The sequence below is a fragment of the Henckelia pumila genome, chromosome 4 (genome assembly GCF_033568475.1).
Source record: "Henckelia pumila isolate YLH828 chromosome 4, ASM3356847v2, whole genome shotgun sequence".
Taxonomy (NCBI): domain Eukaryota; kingdom Viridiplantae; phylum Streptophyta; class Magnoliopsida; order Lamiales; family Gesneriaceae; genus Henckelia; species Henckelia pumila.
In genome coordinates, this window is record NC_133123.1 from 155,745,749 (window position 1) to 155,766,790 (window position 21,042).

The following is a 21,042-nucleotide window of genomic DNA, read 5'->3' on the forward strand; positions in this document are numbered from 1 at the left end:
TGAAATTTAATGAAATAAAAATTTCAAGTAAAAAATATTTATATTTATGTTAAACATCAGTAATTTGCATTATTTGGTTGGTTGATTGAAAAATAATACAGAGAGTCGAAGCTAAAAAAAAAATCATCGAAAGGAAGAAAAATAGACTTCACCAACACATAAAAAAAAGTTTAAAATTCAAATATTATTATATAGATGTAACCTTTGTTGTGAAAAAGTAAAAATTTATGGTAAAAAGTAAAAACTTTAAAACTCAAAATATATCAAACTCTACACTTTATAAAATTCTTCTCTTTTAAATTGTGTTTTTCTACACTAATTTTCAAAATTTTACAACTCAATTTTCAGCATTCAACATTCAACTTTAAATAATTTTCAACACTCACCCTTGTGATGATGATCGTGATATGGTGACTGTATTAATTACGTGTTTTTTTATACTGTTTCATTAAAAACCTTACTAGAAAAAATCAATTGGGATAAAATCATAGTAAAAAAAAAGAGTGCATCCACGTAAACTCCCCCTCATATTAACACAAACGATTCTTCACATATTTCGTATATTGCGCATCCCAATGTTATATATATGTTTTCTGAATATCGTCGTAGGAAGTGCCTTTGTGAAGAGATCTGATGAGTTCTCACTTGATTGAATGTAACAGATATCAATATCTTTATTTTTCTCAAACTCTTGGGTGAAGGCAAAGAACTTTGGGGGGACATGTTTGGTTCTGTCATTTTTGATGTATCATTATTTCATTTGAGCAACACATGCAACATTATTTTCATATAGTGTCACAGGATTCTTGTCTACTGACAATCCACATGAGGTTTTGATATGTTGGGTCATTGATTTTAGCCACACACATTCACGGTTTGATTCATGTAATGCAATAATCTCGACGTAATTTGATGAAGTTGTTACGAGTGTTTGTTTATGTGAACGTCAAGAAATTGCAGTGCCTCCACGAGTAAATACATATTCGGTTTGGGAACGTGCCTTATGTGGATTAGATAAGTATCCAACATCAGCATAACCAATGATACTTTGATTGGTATCTTTTGAATACAAAAGTCCCAAATCTATCGTTCCTCGTAGATAACGGAATATATGTTTAATTCTATTTCAGCGACTCTTTGTTGGATATGAGCTGAATCTTGCCAATAAATTGATAGCAAAAGATATATCAGGTCTGGTACAATTTGCAAGATACATAAGGCACCAATGACACTTAGATATGATACTTCTGGACCAAGAATAACTTCACCATCTTCACATGGATGGAATGGATCATTTTCTATGTTTAATGATCTAACAACCATTGGAGTACTTAAAGGATTTGATTTATCCATATTAAAACATTTAAGGACCTTTTCTATATAATTTGACTGGTGCATAAAAATTCCACATTTTGTTTGTTCGATTTGTAAACCCAGACAGTACTTGGTTTTTCCAAGGTCCTTCATTTCGAATTCTTCCTTCAAATATAGCATAACTTCTTGAATTTCCTTATTCGTTCCAATGATGTTTAAATCATCAGCATATACAACAATAATTACACATCCGGATATTGTTTTCTTGATGAAAACACAAGGGCATATTGGATCATTTACATATCCCTTTTTCATCAAGTGCTCACTTAACCGATTATACCACATTCGGTCGGATTGCGTTAACTCATATAATGATCTTTGTAGTTTCATAGAATAAAATTCTTTGGGGTTTGAACTTTGTGCTTCAGACATCTTAAATCCTTCAGGGATTTTCATGTATATATTATTATCAAGTGATCCGTATAAGTAAGCTGTAACAACATCCATAAAACGCATTTTCAAATTTTCAGAAACTGCCAAACTAATCAAATACCGAAACATAATTGCATCCATAACGGGAGAATACGTTTCTACATAATTAATTTCAGGCCTTTGAGAAAAAACTTGTCCAACAAGTCGAGCTTTATATCTTACTACTTCATTTTTCTCATTTCGCTTTCGAACAAAAACCTATTTGTATCCAAAAGGTTTTACATCTTCAGGTGTAAAGACTATAGGTCCAAAAACGTTACGTTTATTTAGCGAATCCAATTCAACCTCGATGACATCTTTCTAGTTTACCCAATCTTGCCGATTTTTACATTCACCAAAAGATTTTGGTTCATGATCTTCATTCTCATTTATGATGTCACATGCCACATTGTAAGAAAATATCTCATCAATTTCTTCTACATCTTTCCGGTTCCATATTTTTCCACTATTAATATAATTGATAGAGATTTCAAGATTCTTATTAGTTTGTGGTTCTGACAGAGCATTTTCATTATCAAATGTTTCTTCTGGAACATCATTCTCTATTTTGTGATCATCGTGTTTCTCTATGAATTTTTTTCGATGATTTTTATCCTTGAAATCGACTGGCCTTCCACGCTTCAAACGTTTAATGACATCATGAGTGTCTTCAATTTGTTTCTTTGGAACTTCAATTCGAGCAGGGGCATTTATAACATATATATATATATATATATATGATGTTGTTACCGTGTCTGCAAATGCATTTGGAATTTGATTTGTTATTCTTTGCAAGTGCATAATTTGTTGTACATCGTTCTCACATTGTTTAGTTCTTAGATCCAAATGTAACAATGATGATACATACCATGTAATTTTTTTTTCGATGTGTTTATTTTCTCTCCATAACATTGGGAATATTTCTTCATTAAAATGACAATAAGCAAAACGTGTTGTAAACACATCGCCTGTCTGATGCTCAAGATATCGAATGATTGATGGGCTATCATAACCGATATAAATACCGACTTTTCTTTGAGGTCCCATTTTTGTTCTTTGAGGTGGTGCAATAGACACATATGCCATACATCCAAAAATTCTCAAATGAGAAATGTCTGGTTTTTTACCAAATGCAAGCTGCAATGGGGAGCATTTATGATAAGCACTTTGTCTGATGCGAATTAATGCAGCAACATGTAAAATTACATGTCCCCATATAGAAATAGAGAGTTTTGTTTTCATTATCATTGGTCTAGCAATCAGCTGTAGACGTTTAATCAATGATTCAACTAATCCATTTTGTGTATGTACATGAGCAACCAGATGTTCAACAGTGATTCTCATTGACATGCAATAATCATTGAAAGTTTGGGAAGTAAATTCTCCAGCATTATCAAGTCTTATTTTTTTGATTGTATAATCGGGAAATTGATTTCGTAATTTTATTATTTGAGCCATTAATCTTGAAAATGTCACATTCCGAGTTGACAAACTTACATGTGATCACCTTCTGCTCGAGGCATCGATCAACACCATAAAATATCGGAATGGTTCACATAGTGGATGAATTGGCCCACAAATATCACCCTGAATACGTTCAAGAAACATGAGCGATTCAGTTTGGATTTTAGCTGGTGATAGTCTTATAATAAGTTTTCCAAGAGAACATGCTTTACACTGAAACTTATTATTCTGAAAGATCTTCTGGTCTTTCAGTGGATGACCATGTGTATTTTCTATAATTCTTCGCATCATTATTGAACCAGGATTTCATAATCGATCATGCCAATTTGAAGAATTATTAATCACCATGTTTGATTCAATTGGACTTATATGTGTATAATGCAATCGAGTAGGGAGCATTGATAGTTTTTCAACTATATTTTTTTTCTGATTTATATGTGATAAGACACATATATTTCTGATTTCCTTCAGTTATTGTCTAAGTATCATACACATGAGAATATATATCATTAAAACTCAACAAATTTTTTTTTATTGTGGTGAATATAAAACATCATTTATCAAAAAATTTGTACCATTATGTAATAAAAAAATGTGCTTTACCACAACCTTCAATCAAGTCTACATGACCTGATATTGTATTCATCGATAAATACAAGACTCGTGCGTATGATGATCATAATAGTTATAAAAAATAGCCTTGAAAATGTCATTTTCTTCTTCTTTGAAAAATCGGGGAGAAATAATTTTGAGAGAAAGTGTGAGTTTGGTGTGATTGAAATGCGCTTAAGTGATCATATTTATAGGGCAAAAATTATCCGTTTTATTAACGTTTATGACCGTTACTATATATACACAATAAAAAATATATAAGCAGTAATATATAATATAATCATATCACGTTATTATAATGTGGTGTCATACACATATTTTTATATAATAACATGAAATTATACAATATAGTTAGTATAGATAATAAAAATATATAAACAGTAATATATAGTATAATCATATCACGTTATTATAATGTAGTGTCATAGACATCCTTTTATATAATAACATGAAATTATAAAAAAATAGTTAGTATAAAGTCAGGTATTGTATATCACATCACAATTTTAAAATGAGGTGTCATAGACTCCTTTTATATAACATTGTGAAATTATACAGATATAATTAATATATTATATTATATGCACAATAAAAATATATGAGCAGTAATATATAATTCACATCACGTTATTATAATGTGGTGTCATAGACATCCTTTTATATAATAACATGATGTTATATATTAAAATATATACAAAGTAAAAATATATAAACATTAAAATAAATATTCTTCACTTGTTAAATATTTGTCTTTTTCTTGTGTTTCGTCGCTTTGAAGATTATAGAGAACCTTCGAGCGATCGTGATGATAACGTGTTGTGAAAAAAAAAATAAAAAGTAAAAATTTCAAAACTCAAAATATATCAAACTTTACTCTTTATAAAATTCTTCTCTCTTAAATTGTGTTTTTCTACACAAATGACGAGAGCTATTTATACATATCACTTAGAGATAATTCCAAAAATTAATACATAATCATATAATCATCACACACTAATTTTTAAAATTTTACAACTCAATTTTCGACATTAACATTCAACATTCATTTTAAATAATTTTCAACAACCTTAAATTTAAAACTTTATTATGCAATAAATATTGACAGCTGAGGTTACTGAATGTCTGAACATAACTGTTTTCACAAGTGAAAATTTTCAACATTCTTCGCTGTCAAAATTTTCTGGGAAGGCAAGTACACCAAGTAGTAAAGAATCTCAGTTTTTGATAAAGATTTATGAGAGTGTCGTTATCTAAATATAAATTGAAATCCCAGCAGGGTTTTGTTCTATACCAAACTCCATTATGTGTTGGATGCTGAATTGCTGACAGTGACACCACATGCTCCCTGACCAGACCTCGGATTCCAACAAAACTTTGGGAAATCTGAGATTAACTTATTCAAGAAACAAACATTGTTTGATTCTTGGGTGGTTTTGTTTGTTTATCTTTATTAGATTGAAAATCTTGGTTCAAAAAGTGTTCTTTGAAAGCATGAATATGTCGGTGGTGTTGAATTGAGCTTCATAGTTGTAATAAAGTGGATCTCTGTGGTTTCTGAGGTTAGTTCTCATCTGGGTTGTGCTTTTTTTCCTTTAATTTGTGTTTGATTGGCAGTGATCTATATTTTGTTTGTTGTTCAGCAAATTTATGGCACACAAATTCAGATCATTTTTCTTGTTTAGCTTTCGCGTAACTGGTTCCGTGGAGAGTTCTGTGGCTTTTCTTCAGAAGATTTTTGTTGCTTTTAGCTGGAATTTCGTGTCTTAAATGAATTATGAGTTAACTTTGCTTGCACGTCTTGTTTGATGCCGTAGATGTAAAGAAATGTGAATTCTTTTATGAATCTTTATGTTTGGTGCTGTAATTCTTGGCATTTAAAGCACATGTCTCTGTGTCGGAAAATTTTTTGTATTGTAGTTTGAATTGGATGAGTTGCCATTTTTTGTGTTTCTAGTGAATCAGGGCAATGGGATTCCCGACGTCGTTTTTGATCTTGCTGGCCTTTCTACCAACAATTTTAGCCCAGGATTTGGAAGAGGCGAGACTTATCATTGACACAAGTACAATAATTACTGAAACAGATGCTAATTATATTTGTGCCACTATTGATTGGTGGCCTCAAGATAAGTGCAACTACAATAGATGCCCATGGGGATCATCTTCCGCTATAAATCTTGTAAGAACTACGTTAACGAGATTGTTTCCGCTTATTGTTTAATGGTGATTTCTTATGTGCAATGTTCATTGTAACTCGTTTCTTTTGTCAGAACTTATCTCACCCTTTTCTGAACAATGCCGTTCGAGGTATAAACCTCCCTATGATGAACTTAGGAAAGTTATACGTGAATTATAGTATTATATGTTGTTCCCAGTAACTTTCTGTTTCAATTGGTTGCTCCATAGCTTTTAAGAATTTGCGAATCAGAGTTGGCGGTTCGCTGCAAGACCAAGTTCTGTATAACGTGGGAAAACTGAATTCGCCTTGCCGGCAATTTAGGAAGGAGAGGGGTGGGTTGTTTGGATTTTCAAAGGGATGCTTACATATGGAGAGGTGGGATGAGCTGAATAACTTTTTCAAGAAGATGGGGTATGATCCAAGTATGTATATGTGTAACTGTATATATGCATGTGCGTGCACAGCATGTCTGTGTTTTAGCGATTAAACAGCTGATAGGTCTGACTTTGTTGCAGTGTTCTTGTGACTTTTGGCCTTAATGCATTATACGGTAGACGTCATATTAAAAGAGGAGTTTGGGGAGGAGATTGGAATTCCGGCAATGCTCGTGATTTCATTAATTACACTATATCCAAAGGGTACCATGTAGACTCTTGGGAATTTGGTACAAATCCGTTCTTTAAATCTTTCAAAAATATTTAACTAATTCTTTCATTTGTTGTAAGTTTTGTGTAGGATTTGCCAGCATCATATGCTAGAAACAACTAATTTGTCTCACTTTCACCATTCAGGTAATGAGTTAAGTGGCAAAGGTATTGGGGCTAGTGTTGGTCCTGAGCAATATGGAAAAGATTCAATCCATCTGAACGCAATGGTTGATGAATTGTATAGGAATTTTGGCTCAAGACCTTATATCTTGGCTCCAGGAGGGTTCTTTGATAAGTTGTGGTTCGAGAAACTACTTCAAATCTCCGGTCCACACGTACTTGATGTTATATCTCATCATTTGTATAATTTGGGTCCTGGTGAGTACTTTTTAAAAAAATCTCTAATTATAAATCTTGATCTCATCAAGTTGGCCTTACCAGGTTCTTTAATATATCTTAATCTCTTAACCTTACAGTTTGTCTTTTTCTTGATGTTATTTCTTAAAAAAGAATCTAGTGACTTCTGCCATTAATGACATTGCAGCAAATGATCCTATTCTTGCAAGTAAAATCCTCAATCCTGATCACTTGAACAAGGCATCATTCGTATTCAGCAATATCACATCAACCATTCAAGTGAATGGTCCCTGGACTTCTGCCTGGATTGGAGAATCAGGAGGCACCTACAACAATGGTGCTTGGGACATATCAAACACATTTTTGAACAGCTTTTGGTTGGATCTTATTCTAGCTTCATTCATTTTATGAAATGGATCTTCTTACTGAACAAGAGATGAAATTTCAGAGTCGAGATTTCTTGTTCACTAAAATAGTGTCTCAATGTAGGTATCTAGATCAACTTGGAATGGCAGCAAAGTACAATACTAAAGTATATTGCAGGCAGACTCTGATCGGTGGATTCTACGGGCTTCTTAACAAAACTACCTTCATTCCAAATCCTGATTATTATAGGTCAGTACCATTCTAGTTGAGTCACACTCGTTTTTTTAACGTGTATACCTTCACTCATGTTAAGTATCTTTTGGAATATAGTGCACTTCTATGGCATCGGCTTATGGGGAAAGGAGTTCTTGCTGTTAACAGCCATGCATCACCACATTTGCGCGCTTATGCTCATTGTTCAAAAGAAAGAGTAAGAACCCACAATTATTTTCTTTGACTAGGCAGATAGAATGCCAAATATCTCAATTCTTATTGGACAGCAACGTTTGTTTGCTTGTTACAATGAACGAATATATCTGTTATGGCATAGTGATTAAAACATAATATTCCACGGTTTTACAACTAAAAACTTTTTAGTTATGCATCTCTACCATATTTTTTTGGCACATCGACAGGCATTCGGTCTTGTAGTTCTGTTTTTGTTTGTCCAAAAAAGAAACTTCCCATCTCGAAGTCTCCACATTTTTCTTCCCATTTCATAGGAAACACTCAATCTATGAAGCTCTTTCTTGTTTCAGGCTGGCATTACTGTACTACTTATAAATTTAAGCAATCAAACTGTCTACAACATTGAAACCGAATCCAGTAACAACAGTGAGTTACCTGTGAAATTGCAAACCGGGGGCAGAAAAAGATCTTTTGTGCACAGTCTCAAGGAATCAGTGTCATGGATTGGGAAAAAAGCAGCGGATGTGAAACTAGTTCGAGAGGAGTATCACTTGACTCCCGAATATGGTGATCTGCGAAGCAAAACCATGATGTTGAATGATCAACCACTAGAGTTGACTGAAAAAGGTGACATCCCCAGTTTGGTTCCCATTTTCCGCGATCTGGATTCTCCGTTAACAATCGGTCCTTTGTCGATTAAGTTTGTTGTGTTTCCGAACTTAAATGCTCCAAGTTGCTAATGAAGTTCGATTCACTCATATATTGGCATTTCCTATGTTGAGTTTGTCATCAGTTAGCCGGTAGTTGGTGTACTCTTTTGTATTGGCAACTAAAGAAATAGCATATACCATATTTAATCTTTAAAGGGACTTTTGATTGTATCTGATGGTTTAGTAATGAACTTAGTACGAACAAGATCTGTCGAGGAACGGATTTTTGTCTGAATATTACAGATAATGCTGATTTTTTGCTAGACTACCTTTTTATTCGGGAGACCAAATGAAAACACATATCGAGAAATTAGAGCATCACGAGCTACAATATCATCAATATCAGTTGGTGAACATCTACGGATTAGCACAAAAACGGGGTTAAAGGTCAAAGTATTGACTAATCGACTTACAAAATTAACAGAAAAGAGGGTTCTTGTTACAATATAATTCGACAATCTTCTATTATGAACCTGAATTCAGTTTCGTCCTAAAACAATCGTTTTTTTTCCTCAAAGCCACCTGTTGTGACGGGTGTCCTAAAACCATCATTGAAGGGCAACTGACACAATTTCCTTCATAAATTCTAAATAAGTCGAATACTATTTTTTAATGCCATATTCAAATTTGAGCTTGAGTGAGATTTATCGAGTTGGATTGAATTCAGCTGAAAATCTGAAAAATGAGCTGTCCAAAGGTGGCATGAGTTTGAGCTCGAATCTAAATTCTAACACGAGCATATAAAACATCCAGTTTAAATTTACTGATATATTGTCTTCATCACCCCAATTTTCAGTCATCAGGTAGACCCTTGAATCTAAATATAAATTAACATGTTGTTAGCCCATAAAATAAATATTATATAAATTAGAGTTCCTTGGCCCAGTTTCTAAAAACCATGCAGCCCAAGTGGTTCGGCCCACCAGAAATGAAACCCACAAGACAAAAATCCGTCAGCAGGAAATGAAGGGGAAGTCATATTTAAAAGGAATGACTAAGTCAAAAACCAGTTAAAAAGAACGTGGTCTATTTTGAGAGATAGTGGGGTGGAAGTTATGAACTTGGGAACAAATGAGCCATCTGAAGAGAAGAGCAGACAGACATCATCTCAACAACAAACATAGCTATCAAAAAACTCTGCTTTTTTTAGCAATCTTTCTGCAGAATTTTCGTACCTTCATCTTATCATTTTCTAGACATTGTAGTGTACATGTTTAGCTTGTTTTTGCTGGGTTCCTCGAACTATTACAACACTTTCTTTTGTGATTAGTGTGACAAACACTTGTCATTTTGAATTTTCAGTAGCAAAGAATCAATTTTCGGTTGCTATTAATAATTCGTTTTCTACTTTATTTTAGTTCTTTAGCGTTTTACCTGTGAACTTGAGACCGACGACGGAACCGGGGCTCATTTTCGCTTGGTGTTAGAAGTTAGATTTTTATTTTCATTTGTTATTTTTCAATTGGCACTCACGTGCCTGACACGCCTACAATCAACCCGCTCGAGCCAATTTTTGTGTGCAAACATATTTTTGGCACGCCCAGTGGGACCGTTATGGCACCGAAGAACCGTAGAGATCAAGAGAAAGGTGATGACAAGGCATTACAAGGAGATGGTGCAGGAGGTTCTATTTCACAAGTTGCTGATGCAGAAATAATGCACATTGAGGGTGAAAATGTTGTAAACATTCCAGAAATGTTGTTGGTTCCTGCTGAGCAGTTTGATTCCGTAATATCGAAAAAATTTGAAGATATGGATATAGTGGTTTCAAGCACCATGGAACATCTAGAAGAGGCTCATAGGCTGGTGATTTCGGCCATGGGTTTTATGCGAGGCGAGATGAGCAAGATTAAGTCTAGTGGGGAATCTGTTCCTAAGGTTACTGTCACATAGGAACCAACAGTTAATCCAAAGAAAATGGTTGAGGAGAGCCATAAACCAATTGAAGGTGGTGGTTCAAATTAGGGGTGCAAACGAACCGAACATGCTCGTGAGCTTTACGAGCCCGCTCGATAAATATTTGATTCGTATTCGAGCTTATCGAACTCGAGCTGAATTCGGACATGTTTGAACTTTTTTTCGAGCCGAGCTCGAGCCGAAATTACTCTGTTCGATAGTTCGCGAATAGTTCACGAACCTTAATATTTAATTAATATAATATAATTATATAATAAATATATATATATTTCGAACTTTTTCGAACTTTTTGAGCTTTTCGAACCATAATATCCGAATAGTTCACGAATAGGTTCGAATATTTCGAACCGAACTCGAACTTCATTTCGAGCCGAGTTCGAGCTAAAATATTTGAAATTATCGAACTTCGAATCGAGCTCGAACATACTCTTATCGAGCCGAATTCGAGCCTTAAAATTTTATCATTATTCGGCTCGATTCGGTTCGTTTGCACCCCTAGTTCAAATGGAGGGTTTTCGGCAGGTGATTTTTGCCGCCCTGGACATTCTGGTTTTGTTCATCAAAATGAAAGGTATACGCCTCCTCATCGACGGGAAGAAGAACAATGGGGAAGGGTTCCTCCGAATCCACGAACCAGTGGAAAAGGACCTTTTATTCAGAACTTTGCAGTCACAAATCCAGGTGCTCAGCCGGGATTGTATGAGGAACCATTTCTTCGACCTTATCCCATGATGACTGCTCGGGGGGCAAATACTTATTCTCACCCTTTGAATGGGCCAGCACCAATGGATCAGGATACATTGAGGGAAATGGTGCAGGATCTATATGGACCTGGGATTAGGCCAATGGTTAGACCAGAGTTCCGCAAGCCTTATCCAGAGATCATTGACATTAATAATCCTTACCCCAAAGGTTTCAAGGTACCTGATTTTACATTGTTCTCAGATGATGATGATCAATCTTCTACAGAACACATAGCACGGTTCACCATTCGATGTGGTATGTTGGCTAACTATGAAAATTTCCCATTTTTTAAAATGAGGTTGTTCCCGAATACTTGTACTGGAACAGCCTTTATGTGGTACACTCAATTGCCAAGGAACTCTATTTTTACTTGGCATGAGTTAGAAAAATTGTTTCATTCTCAGTTCTACCGAACGGAACCAGAGGCTAGTATTGCTGATTTGTCCCGATTAACTCAAAAATCTGGAGAAACAACATGGTTGTTCATTGAACGATTCAAGAAATTAAAAAGCCATTGTAAGGTGTTCTTTCCAGAACCTGAATTCGTCAAATTGGCTCAAAGAGGATTAGACTTTGAGTTAAGGAAGAAGTTTCAGGGAACTGAATTTCGCGATTTTTATGAAATGGCCGCGAAAGTGGCTGAGTATGAAGAACTCCTGCAAGAAGAGTCTCGAAGAAAGAAAACCACGGTTGGTTCTTATTATCAAGACTTGGAGAATATTGCATTGGCAGAGGTAGGTAAATCAGGATCCTTTGTATGCCCGTCCTTAAAGTACAAGGCAGGAGAACCAATAAAATCAGGTTCCGCAATGATGCAAGGTCAGAATGCCGTACAATACACGTTTGATGTGTCAAAGACAGAGGAGATCTTTGATTTCTTGGTCAAGGAAAAGTTTATCACCTTTCCAATAGATCATCGTATCCCAACGAAAGAGAAATTGAAAGGAAAAAAATACTGTAAGTATCATAATTCTTTTAATCATATCACCAATGCTTGTTGGGCTCTCAGGAACATAGTCCAGGACAGGATTACAAAGGGAATACTGAAGTTCCCTGAAAAGAAAGACACCATGTTGATAGACGAAGATCCTTTTCCTCCAGTGGCTCAAGTGAACGTCAGTACTCCGGATCTAAGAAACATCATCAACCAAAAAAGGGAGTTCCGACAAGATAAGGAGATGCATATGAGGAAACTAGTGAAGCAAGGTTGGGTTCCCAAAGATATGTTGTTTGAGGTCAGAAAAGATAATTACAAAGGTAAGACCAATTGGTGTAGAAATAATGACAGGATTCAAGGACTTAGAGAAAGAACCATGGCCAATGGGCCAAGGAATTCTTTTGATAGTTCCAGACGAACATGCTCAGGGGGCAACAAGTTGGTTCCACAACAGATAAGAGTATATCATCAAACCAATAGACCATTGTCCACGAAAGTAAACCATGGTCAAGAAACTCGAGATTTGCAAAAAGATAAACCGAGGTTTGTTGTTCCACCTGCTATTGAGATGACCAAGCATATCAGACCTTTGTATATCAAGGCCCATGTGAATGGTCACCAAATATCAAGGGTTATAATTGATAATGGTTCTGCAGTAAATATTTTACCATTAAGGGTGTTCAAGAACCTTGGAAAAGAGGAAACTGATCTTATCCCTACAAAGGTTTCTGTGACAGCATTCACTGGGAAAGCCACTAAGACTATTGGAGTATTCCCTGCAGAGGTTTTGGTGGGAAGTAAAACATCAATTTCAGCATTCTTTGTGGTCAATTCTTCTGCCAATTTTCAGGCTTTGTTAGGCCGAGATTGGATCAATGCAAATCATTCCATACCTTCGTCAATGCATCAGTTCCTGATGTTTTGGATTGGAGATGATGTGGAGATTGTGCAAGAAGATTCACAACCTTTCCACGCGAGTTCTAGCGTGGTTGAATCCAGGTATTACAATGGTGATTTCGGACCGATTAAGTTCTATGGAAAAAACAAAAATGGCCAGCCTAAATCCGTATATATGGAGACACTGGAAACCAATGAAATGTTTAATAGAATTCTCAAGACCACGGTCATTGCGCCTCCTAGGCCGATGATTCAGCCACTCATTGAAGGTGTTGATTATTGAGTTCCATCAAGTGGAACTAGAGGTAGCTGCAACCTCCATCAAGAAAGCCCAAGTGCAGCAAACAATTGACTTGATACGGGATAGTTTATTATGGGAAGTGAATGAGTCAGAGATTATTTTTGAAGAAGAACTTGATTATTTTGAGTAATTACAGCTGGGAGATCTCGCATATGCACCATCACAGTTAGAGGATCACCAACCTCAGGTTCAAGATCCATTAAAGGAAATGAACTTGAGAGATTTGGATAATCCGAAACCTGTGTATATTAGTGCGTTGCTCACAGATGAATTGAAGATCATGATGAAAGAGTTATTGACAGAATTTCAAGATTGTTTTGCTTTGAGTTATGAAGACATGTCAGGGTTGGATCGGCACTTGGTAGAACATCGTCTTTCTATTAAAGACGATTTCAAACCATACAAACATCCATCAAGGCGAATGTCTAAAGAAGTAGAAACAAAGGTGAATGATGAAATAGATAAATTGTTGAAAACAGGGTTCATTAGACCAATCAGATATGCGGAATGACTGTCAAATGTAGTTCCTGTGATTAAAAAGAATGGAAAGTTGAGAGTTTGTATTGATTTCAGGGATCTTAATAGAGCAACTCCGAAAGATGTATATGTGATGCCAATAACTGATATGCTCATTGACTCAGAAGCCAACAATGAATTATTGTCTTTTATGGATGGTTATTCTGGGTATAACCAAATAAAAATTGATGAAAGAGATACCTCAAAGATTGCCTTTAGGTGTCCAGGTGCTATTGGTACTTTAGAATGTCTTGTGATGCCATTCGGATTAAAGAACGCTGGTGCAACTTACCAAAGGGCAATGAATGCAATCTTTTATGATATGATTAACCACTTCATTGAAGTATATATCGATGATATTGTGGTAAAGTCAAGAAAAGCAGAAGATCATGTGGAGCATTTGAGAAAGAGTTTCGAAAGGATGCGGAAACATAATCTAAAGTTAAATCCAATGAAATGTGCCTTTGGAGTTAAAGCTGGGAACTTCCTGGGGTTTTTGGTGCACCAGCGTGGTGTCGAAGTAGATCAAAACAAGTCCAACGCCATTTTAAAAGCTAGGCCACCAAAGAGTAAAAAAGAACTACAGAGGTTCTTGGGCCAGGTAAATTACTTAAGAAGATTCATTTCGAACCTGGCAGGTAAAACTAAAGAATTTTCCCAGTTATTGAAGCTCAAGGAAACCGACGAATTCATGTGGGAAGCTCACCACCAAGAAGCGTTTGAGAGAATAAAGGAATATTTATCCAAACCACCAATATTGATGCCTCCAAGGTATGGAGTTCCTCTGAAATTATATATTGCAGCCGCTCCAAAATCAATAGGGTGTTTATTAGCCCAAAACAATGAAGAAAATAAAGAGCAGGCTATATATTATTTAAGTCATTCACTCCATGAGGTAGAATATAAATATTCTGCTATTGAAAAATTGTGTTTTACTCTGTTCTATGCATGTACTAAATTGAGACATTATTTAATTCAGTCAACTGTATTTGTTGTGTCAAAAACTGATTTGGTCAAATACATGCTTAGTAGACCGGTGTTGTCAGGTAGAATTGGCAAATGTTCATTAGCATTAACAGAGTTTACATTGATTTATTGCTCTCAAAAATCCATAAAGGTACAGGCTATCGCAGATTTCTTAGCTCATCATTCAGGTTCTGATGAGTCAATACCAGAAGAAGTGGAAATCCCTGTGTATGGGATCGAAGATGTAACGCCCAGAAATTCGTCACGTAAATCCGCATGCATAACTAGGAGATTTAATAATTTTAGAATAATGTGAAAATGTGTTAAATTAATTTTATATGTTATTATGTGAATTATGTGATTTATTGGCATGTTTTAAATATTGTTTCGGCATTTAAATCGGTATGATGTGATTTATGAATTTATTTGAGAAAGTTTATTTTATGATCGCGTAGGCGGGACCGTGGACGGACGAGATGTTAGTTTTCACCCAAAATATTTTATGAGATTTTTAGGAGCCTTAAAATATTATTTTAAGGTAAGATTTTAAGAAAATTATGGTATTTTTATATATGTATATTTATATGTCCGTTTTTTACCCAAAATAAGTCATTTTAATGACTTTTATTAAGCTTTAAAAATCCCATTAATAATAATTTCGGGATTTACTTAGTTTTAGAAAATTAGAATGTATTTTAAATTTTAAAATTAGAGTATTTAATTATCCTAATTATCTATTAATTATTTAACCTAGATTATCCTAAATATTATACCCTAAATCCCACCCAAACCCACGCCTCACCTCTTAGCCGCCTCCATCACCATATTCTCCACCATTTTCACGTTCCATCAGAGTTTTCCCAGCCCCATAGCCGATATTTGAAGGTTTTTGGATTATTTAGAAGATCTGTTCGTCCCGGCGAGCCCGATATGCGTCGTTTACGTCGTTTCGTCTAAATAATTATCAAGGCACGTCTCGAATCCATTCTTGGCCACCATTTAAATCATATTACAAAGATTTTATGCTTACAAGATCTGATATTGCATGTGTTATGATCTAGAAAAGAAAACATTAAAGTTCATGCATGTTCCTCACGTTTTTGCACTTCATGGCTCGATTTTGCACTATTTCTGGACATGGCTTGGTTCGAACTGCTAGATGATCGTTCATGGGTCTAGGTGGGTTCATAGGGGTCGGTTTAGGCAAGGTGGTTCACGGCTGGAAGGGCTGGAACCAAGGGAAAAGGGGCTGGGACAGCAGCTAGGCGGGCAGAGGGAGCTGTCTGGTTTATGGGCCTTGGCCGAGCCATGCAAGGCTTGGATCGGGCCAGGCCTGGTTCGAGGGATGCACTTGGACCCTGGGGTGGTCCAGGTGTCGGAGCTCTGGCCTTTGGTGGCCGGAGCTGGTCGGAACATGCAAAGTATCATGGGCTGTCCAGAAAAGGGGCCTGCACAGGTTGCATGGGGTTTAGGGGCCTTGGCCGAGCCATGCAAGGCTTGGCTCGAGCCAGTCCTGGTCCAGGGGTTGCACCTAGACCCTGGGGTGGTCCAGGTGTCGGAGCTCCGGCCATGGGTGGCCTGAGCTGGTCAGAAAGTTAAGGGGAGTAAGGGCTGTTCCATGGGAGGGGCTGCGTGGGGTTTTCTTGGGATTTAGGGGCTGTGGCCGAGCCATGCAGGGCTTGGCTCGAGCCAGGCCCCAGGCTGGGATTGCACCTAGACCCTGGGGTGGTCCAGGTGCCGGATCTCCGGCCGGTGGTGGCCGGAGCAAGGTGTTTAAGGGGCTAAGGCGGCAGCTGCCGCAACGGGGTTTGAGGATAGGTTAGGGTCGGGTTCTATGGTTTCAAGTGAGCCGGGCTCGGGTCTTTGGGTCCGGGTCCAGGTTGGGTCAAGTCTTGATGGGTCAAAATATTTTTAGTCCGGGTCTAGATTTTATTATTTGGGCTTGGGTCTCTTATTTTAATTAATTAAGAGTTTAAGTAGTTAATTGATGGGTTGGTCTTGATTAATTAATTAATTGGACTAATTTAATGGGCTTTATTAATTATTGAGGTGAGCCACTAATTTTTCATGGACCGTGTGATCCATGAGAATTATTGGGCCAAGTCGTGTTGGGTTTAGTAATTTAATGGGCTAATTTTTAGGTTAATGGGTCGGACTAAGAGTTAATGAGATAATTAATAATTATTAAATTAATATTGAGTTAAGCAATTTAAATGGGCTTAATTAATGTTTTAAGTGAGCCCATTAGTTTGCCATGGACCTGGGGGTCCATGAGAATTGATGGGTCAGGTCATGTTGGGCTTAATGCTTATTGGGTCAGTCTAGGAATTTATGGGTTTAAGTCAAGTGGTCAGCAGCTCGAACAAGTCCTTAGAAAAATAAATGTTCGTAAATATATATTTAACTCATGCATGCATTTTTATTAGATATATAAGTATGATTTTTAAGAAAATAAATTAAATATATATTTACGGACAAATTTTTATGAAATAAAGAAATAAATGAGAATTTTAAGTTCATGCATCATTAAGAATTTTCATGATAAGTTTAAGAGCATGTTATGAAAAATATATTTTTATGGAAGTTGAAGTGAAGGTGGAAAGTGATGTGGTTGGAGGCCGGGATACCTGGGCCCGGTGACCTTCCTAATGATGTATAAGTATGATGAGCTTATGGATCCAGCTGAGAGGACTGGTGAAGTGGCAGCACAGAGTTGAAAACCCCACCGCCGCGTACGTTGGTTTATAGATTGATCAATCGCTCAGTATGATGCCACCGACATGGATACGACCTGTTGAGAACTTACGAAAATTATAAAGTATGATGAATTATGTTATAGCATGATGATTTAGCAGTATGATTATTTATTTATGTTTATATGCATATAATTTTAAGATCATGCACGTATAATTATTATTCACGTATTTTATATGATGTGTGCTTGTGTGTGGTTTCATTTTGTTATGTAAGGATAGAACGTGCTGAGCCTCTAGGCTCACTAGATTTAAATGGTGCAGGTGAGCAGAATGTTAATGAAGTTAATGTGTTCCCGACTGGCGGCGAGGGCGTATGAGTATCCAGGCGGCTAGTACCCGTGACCATCGCTCTATTATGAATTTTATGTTGAGACTAGAATATTTATGTCCGCATAGGTTTTATTATTATAGATTTTTAGTATATGCATGATTTTAGATTTAAGTATTTATTTTCTAAGTTTTCATGAATTTTTGTGAAAGAAATATTATTTAGGAGTTTTATTATGGCATTCATATAAATTATTATTTAGTAATTATTTTTAAGTATTTAATTGCATGCGTGTACTTTTATTGTATCTTTGGTGTATTTGTATTTTAAATTAAGTAAAGTTATTTTTAAGTACGATATATATATGTATGAGCATATATATATTTATATTCATTATTTTATAATTAGAGATTTAAAAAAAAAAAAAATTTCACTAGAAGTTCTAGGATGTTTCAGAAGAACCACCATGGACATTGAAATTTGATGGTTCTAGCACTGAAGGAACTGCGGGTGCAGACATAGTAATTATATCTCCAACCGGAATAAAAACAGCCTTGTCCTTTAATCTGGATTTTCCTTGTACTAACAATCAAGCTGAATATGAAGCATTAGTAATTGGGTTGGAGGTGCTCAAAGATTTGCGAGCAAAGAATGTTCAAGTAATTGGAAACTCACAGTTGGTACTTCGGCAAGTAGCTGGAGAGTATAAATATACGAGTCTATCGTTGATTCCCTATTTTGCAGCCGCTTCCCAGCTGGCTGATGATTTTGAGGAGATAAATTTTCAATATGTACCAAGACAGCAAAATTGGGAGGCCAATGAATTAGCGCAAATTGCTTCGGGATTGAGATTGTCTGAGAAACTCACTCATCGATTAGTGTTAATTCAGAAAAGGAATCATCCTTCCATCATGCAAAGGGGATTACAAATTGAGACTTTTAATGTGGATGTTAATTTGGCAGGTGATTGGAGAGATGAACTAAAAGAAGCCTTACAATTTCCCAAGAGACCAATTCCTTACAATTTGAGGATGAAAGTCCTTAATTATATATTGGTAGAAGATGATTTATATAGGAAAGGAATGGATGGTTTGTTGTTGAGATGCATTGGGTTCCCCGAGGCAATGGAAGTCATGAAACATGTTCATGAAGGAGTATGCGGTGCACATCAATCAGGAATTAAAATGAGATGGCTCGTGAGGAGGCATGGATATTATTGGCCATCAATGTTGAGGGATTGCATTAGATACTCTAAAGGATATCAACCTTGCCAAAGACATGGCAATATCCAACGGGTTCCTGCTGATGAAATGTATGCCATTATAAAACCGTGGCCGTTTCGAGGTTGGGCTATGGATTTGATCGGGAAAATTTACCCATCTTCATCTAAAGGCCATAATTTCATTATTGTGGCCACAGACTTCTTTACCAAATGGGTGGAGGCTATACCATTGAAAAAGGTGGAACAAAAAGATTTGATCGATTTTATCAAGGAGCACATCATACATCGATTTGGTATACCAAAATCTATTATCACAGATCAAGGAACCATGTTTGTAAGGTCGGAAGTCAAAGATTTTGCAGCAGATTATGGCATTAAGCTACACTGCTCTTCGCCATATTACCCTCAGGCCAATGGGCAAGAAGAAGCCTCTAATAAAGTGCTAATTCAAATCTTGCAGAAAATGATGGAAGACAATCCAAGAGATTGGCCTAGGCTATTATCTGAAACATTATGGGCGTACAGAACATCAAAGAGAACCGCAACCGGGGTGAGTCCTTTTGCATTGGCTTATGGGCATGAAGCTGTATTGCCTATGGAGATCATGGTTCCGTCATTACGAATAGCTATGCAAAATCATTTGATTCCGGAAACATACAGTGAAGCCATGATCACAGAGTTAGAGGATCTCGATGATACACGAATGCAAGCTCTTGATATGAATTCGTAATGTATGGAAGGCAAACACGACTATATTAAAATCGTACCCTCAATCCAATAACAAAAGAAATCAAGAAATTGCCCGATCTTGAAAACAAGTAAAAAAAGTTTTGGATTAACCACCTCTAGCTTACAACGAAACTAGCAACAATAATCACGAAGAAAACAATTGATCACAACGGGACCTTCAAAAAACCTGTTTCTGACAACCCACGAGGATAATCAATCGACAAACGCCACAAAGTTGAAAATTTTGATAAGTTTGATTTTTGGGTAAGCAAAAGCTTAATAAAATTCTAGAGAGAATTTTGTATGGAATAATCAATAATCTGAAATCTTAATTGCCCTTAAAATAATGAATGTTGTAGTATTTATATTACAACCCAAAATATTGAAAGATAATGCAAAATAAATCAAAAATATATCAAAGATATCTCCTAAAGTTTCCTAGTAGGAATAAAAGACCTAAAATAAGCAAAATAATGCCAAAATATTAAAAATCCCGAACACACACACAAAACACCTTCGGTGCATGTAAAATAATCGGGGCGGGCGCGCTAGGGCTAAGCGCGGGCACGCCTTTGTTGCGCAGTGCAAGGCGCGGGCGCGCCGAGAGCTCGCACAATTCTTCGTCAATTTGGCATCCGTAAGCGCGGGCGCGCGATCAAGGGGCGCGGGCGCGCGATCAAGGGGCGCGGGCGCGCTTCTTCTTCGCAAAATAAGGGCGCGGGCGCGGGCGCCGTTTTTCAGGAAACCGCTCTTTCCTCAAATGCAACCATACCCAATCTCCTGGTTCAAACACAACTCTCTTCTTTCCCTTATTTGCTTGCTTTGTATACTGCAAATTCTTTTTCTCAATGTTCGCCTTCACTTTTTCATGTAAATTTCTCACAAATTTCGCCTTTTTCTTACCATCCATGTTAACCCTTTCACTCATAGGCAAATACATCAAATCCAACGGGGTTAAAGGATTAAAACCATACACAATTTCAAATGGTGAAAAATTTGTAGTAGAATGCACACTACGATTATATGCAAACTCCACAAATGGCAAACATTCTTCCCAACTCTTCAAATTTTTTTTAATTATAACACGCAACAAAGTTTCTAATGTCCTATTAACAACCTCAGTTTGACCATCCGTTTGAGGATGACATGTAGTCGAAAACAGTAATTTAGTACCAAGCTTGCACCATAATGTTTTCCAAAAATAACTCAAGAAACGAGTATCTCTATCAGAAACAATACTCTTAGGCATGCCATGCAATCTGAC

The 21,042-nt window shown here is 36.3% G+C and overlaps 1 protein-coding gene across 1 annotated transcript; it reads left to right on the forward strand.

Moving 5' to 3' along the window:
- The first annotated feature begins 4,995 nt into the window (after positions 1-4,995).
- LOC140863572 (heparanase-like protein 2) lies at positions 4,996-8,762 on the forward strand. Its single transcript, XM_073267095.1, has 11 exons — positions 4,996-5,049; positions 5,138-5,420; positions 5,816-6,037; positions 6,129-6,165; positions 6,265-6,448; positions 6,553-6,701; positions 6,829-7,062; positions 7,229-7,418; positions 7,531-7,656; positions 7,738-7,837; positions 8,166-8,762. The coding sequence occupies exons 3-11, from the start codon at positions 5,828-5,830 to the stop codon at positions 8,553-8,555; spliced, it is 1,620 nt and encodes a 539-aa protein (XP_073123196.1). The 5' UTR covers positions 4,996-5,049; positions 5,138-5,420; positions 5,816-5,827; the 3' UTR covers positions 8,556-8,762.
- Positions 8,763-21,042: the final 12,280 nt, after the last annotated feature.

Excerpts from the sequence above, each read along its gene's own strand:
- LOC140863572 (XM_073267095.1), top strand. The coding sequence starts at position 5,828 with ATGGGATTCCCGACGTCGTTTTTGATCTTGCTGGCCTTTCTACCAACA. Across the intron at positions 6,449-6,552 it reads AACTTTTTCAAGAAGATGGG|TGTTCTTGTGACTTTTGGCC; the intron begins GTATGATCCAAG and ends ACTTTGTTGCAG. Across the intron at positions 7,063-7,228 it reads TTTGTATAATTTGGGTCCTG|CAAATGATCCTATTCTTGCA; the intron begins GTGAGTACTTTT and ends ATGACATTGCAG.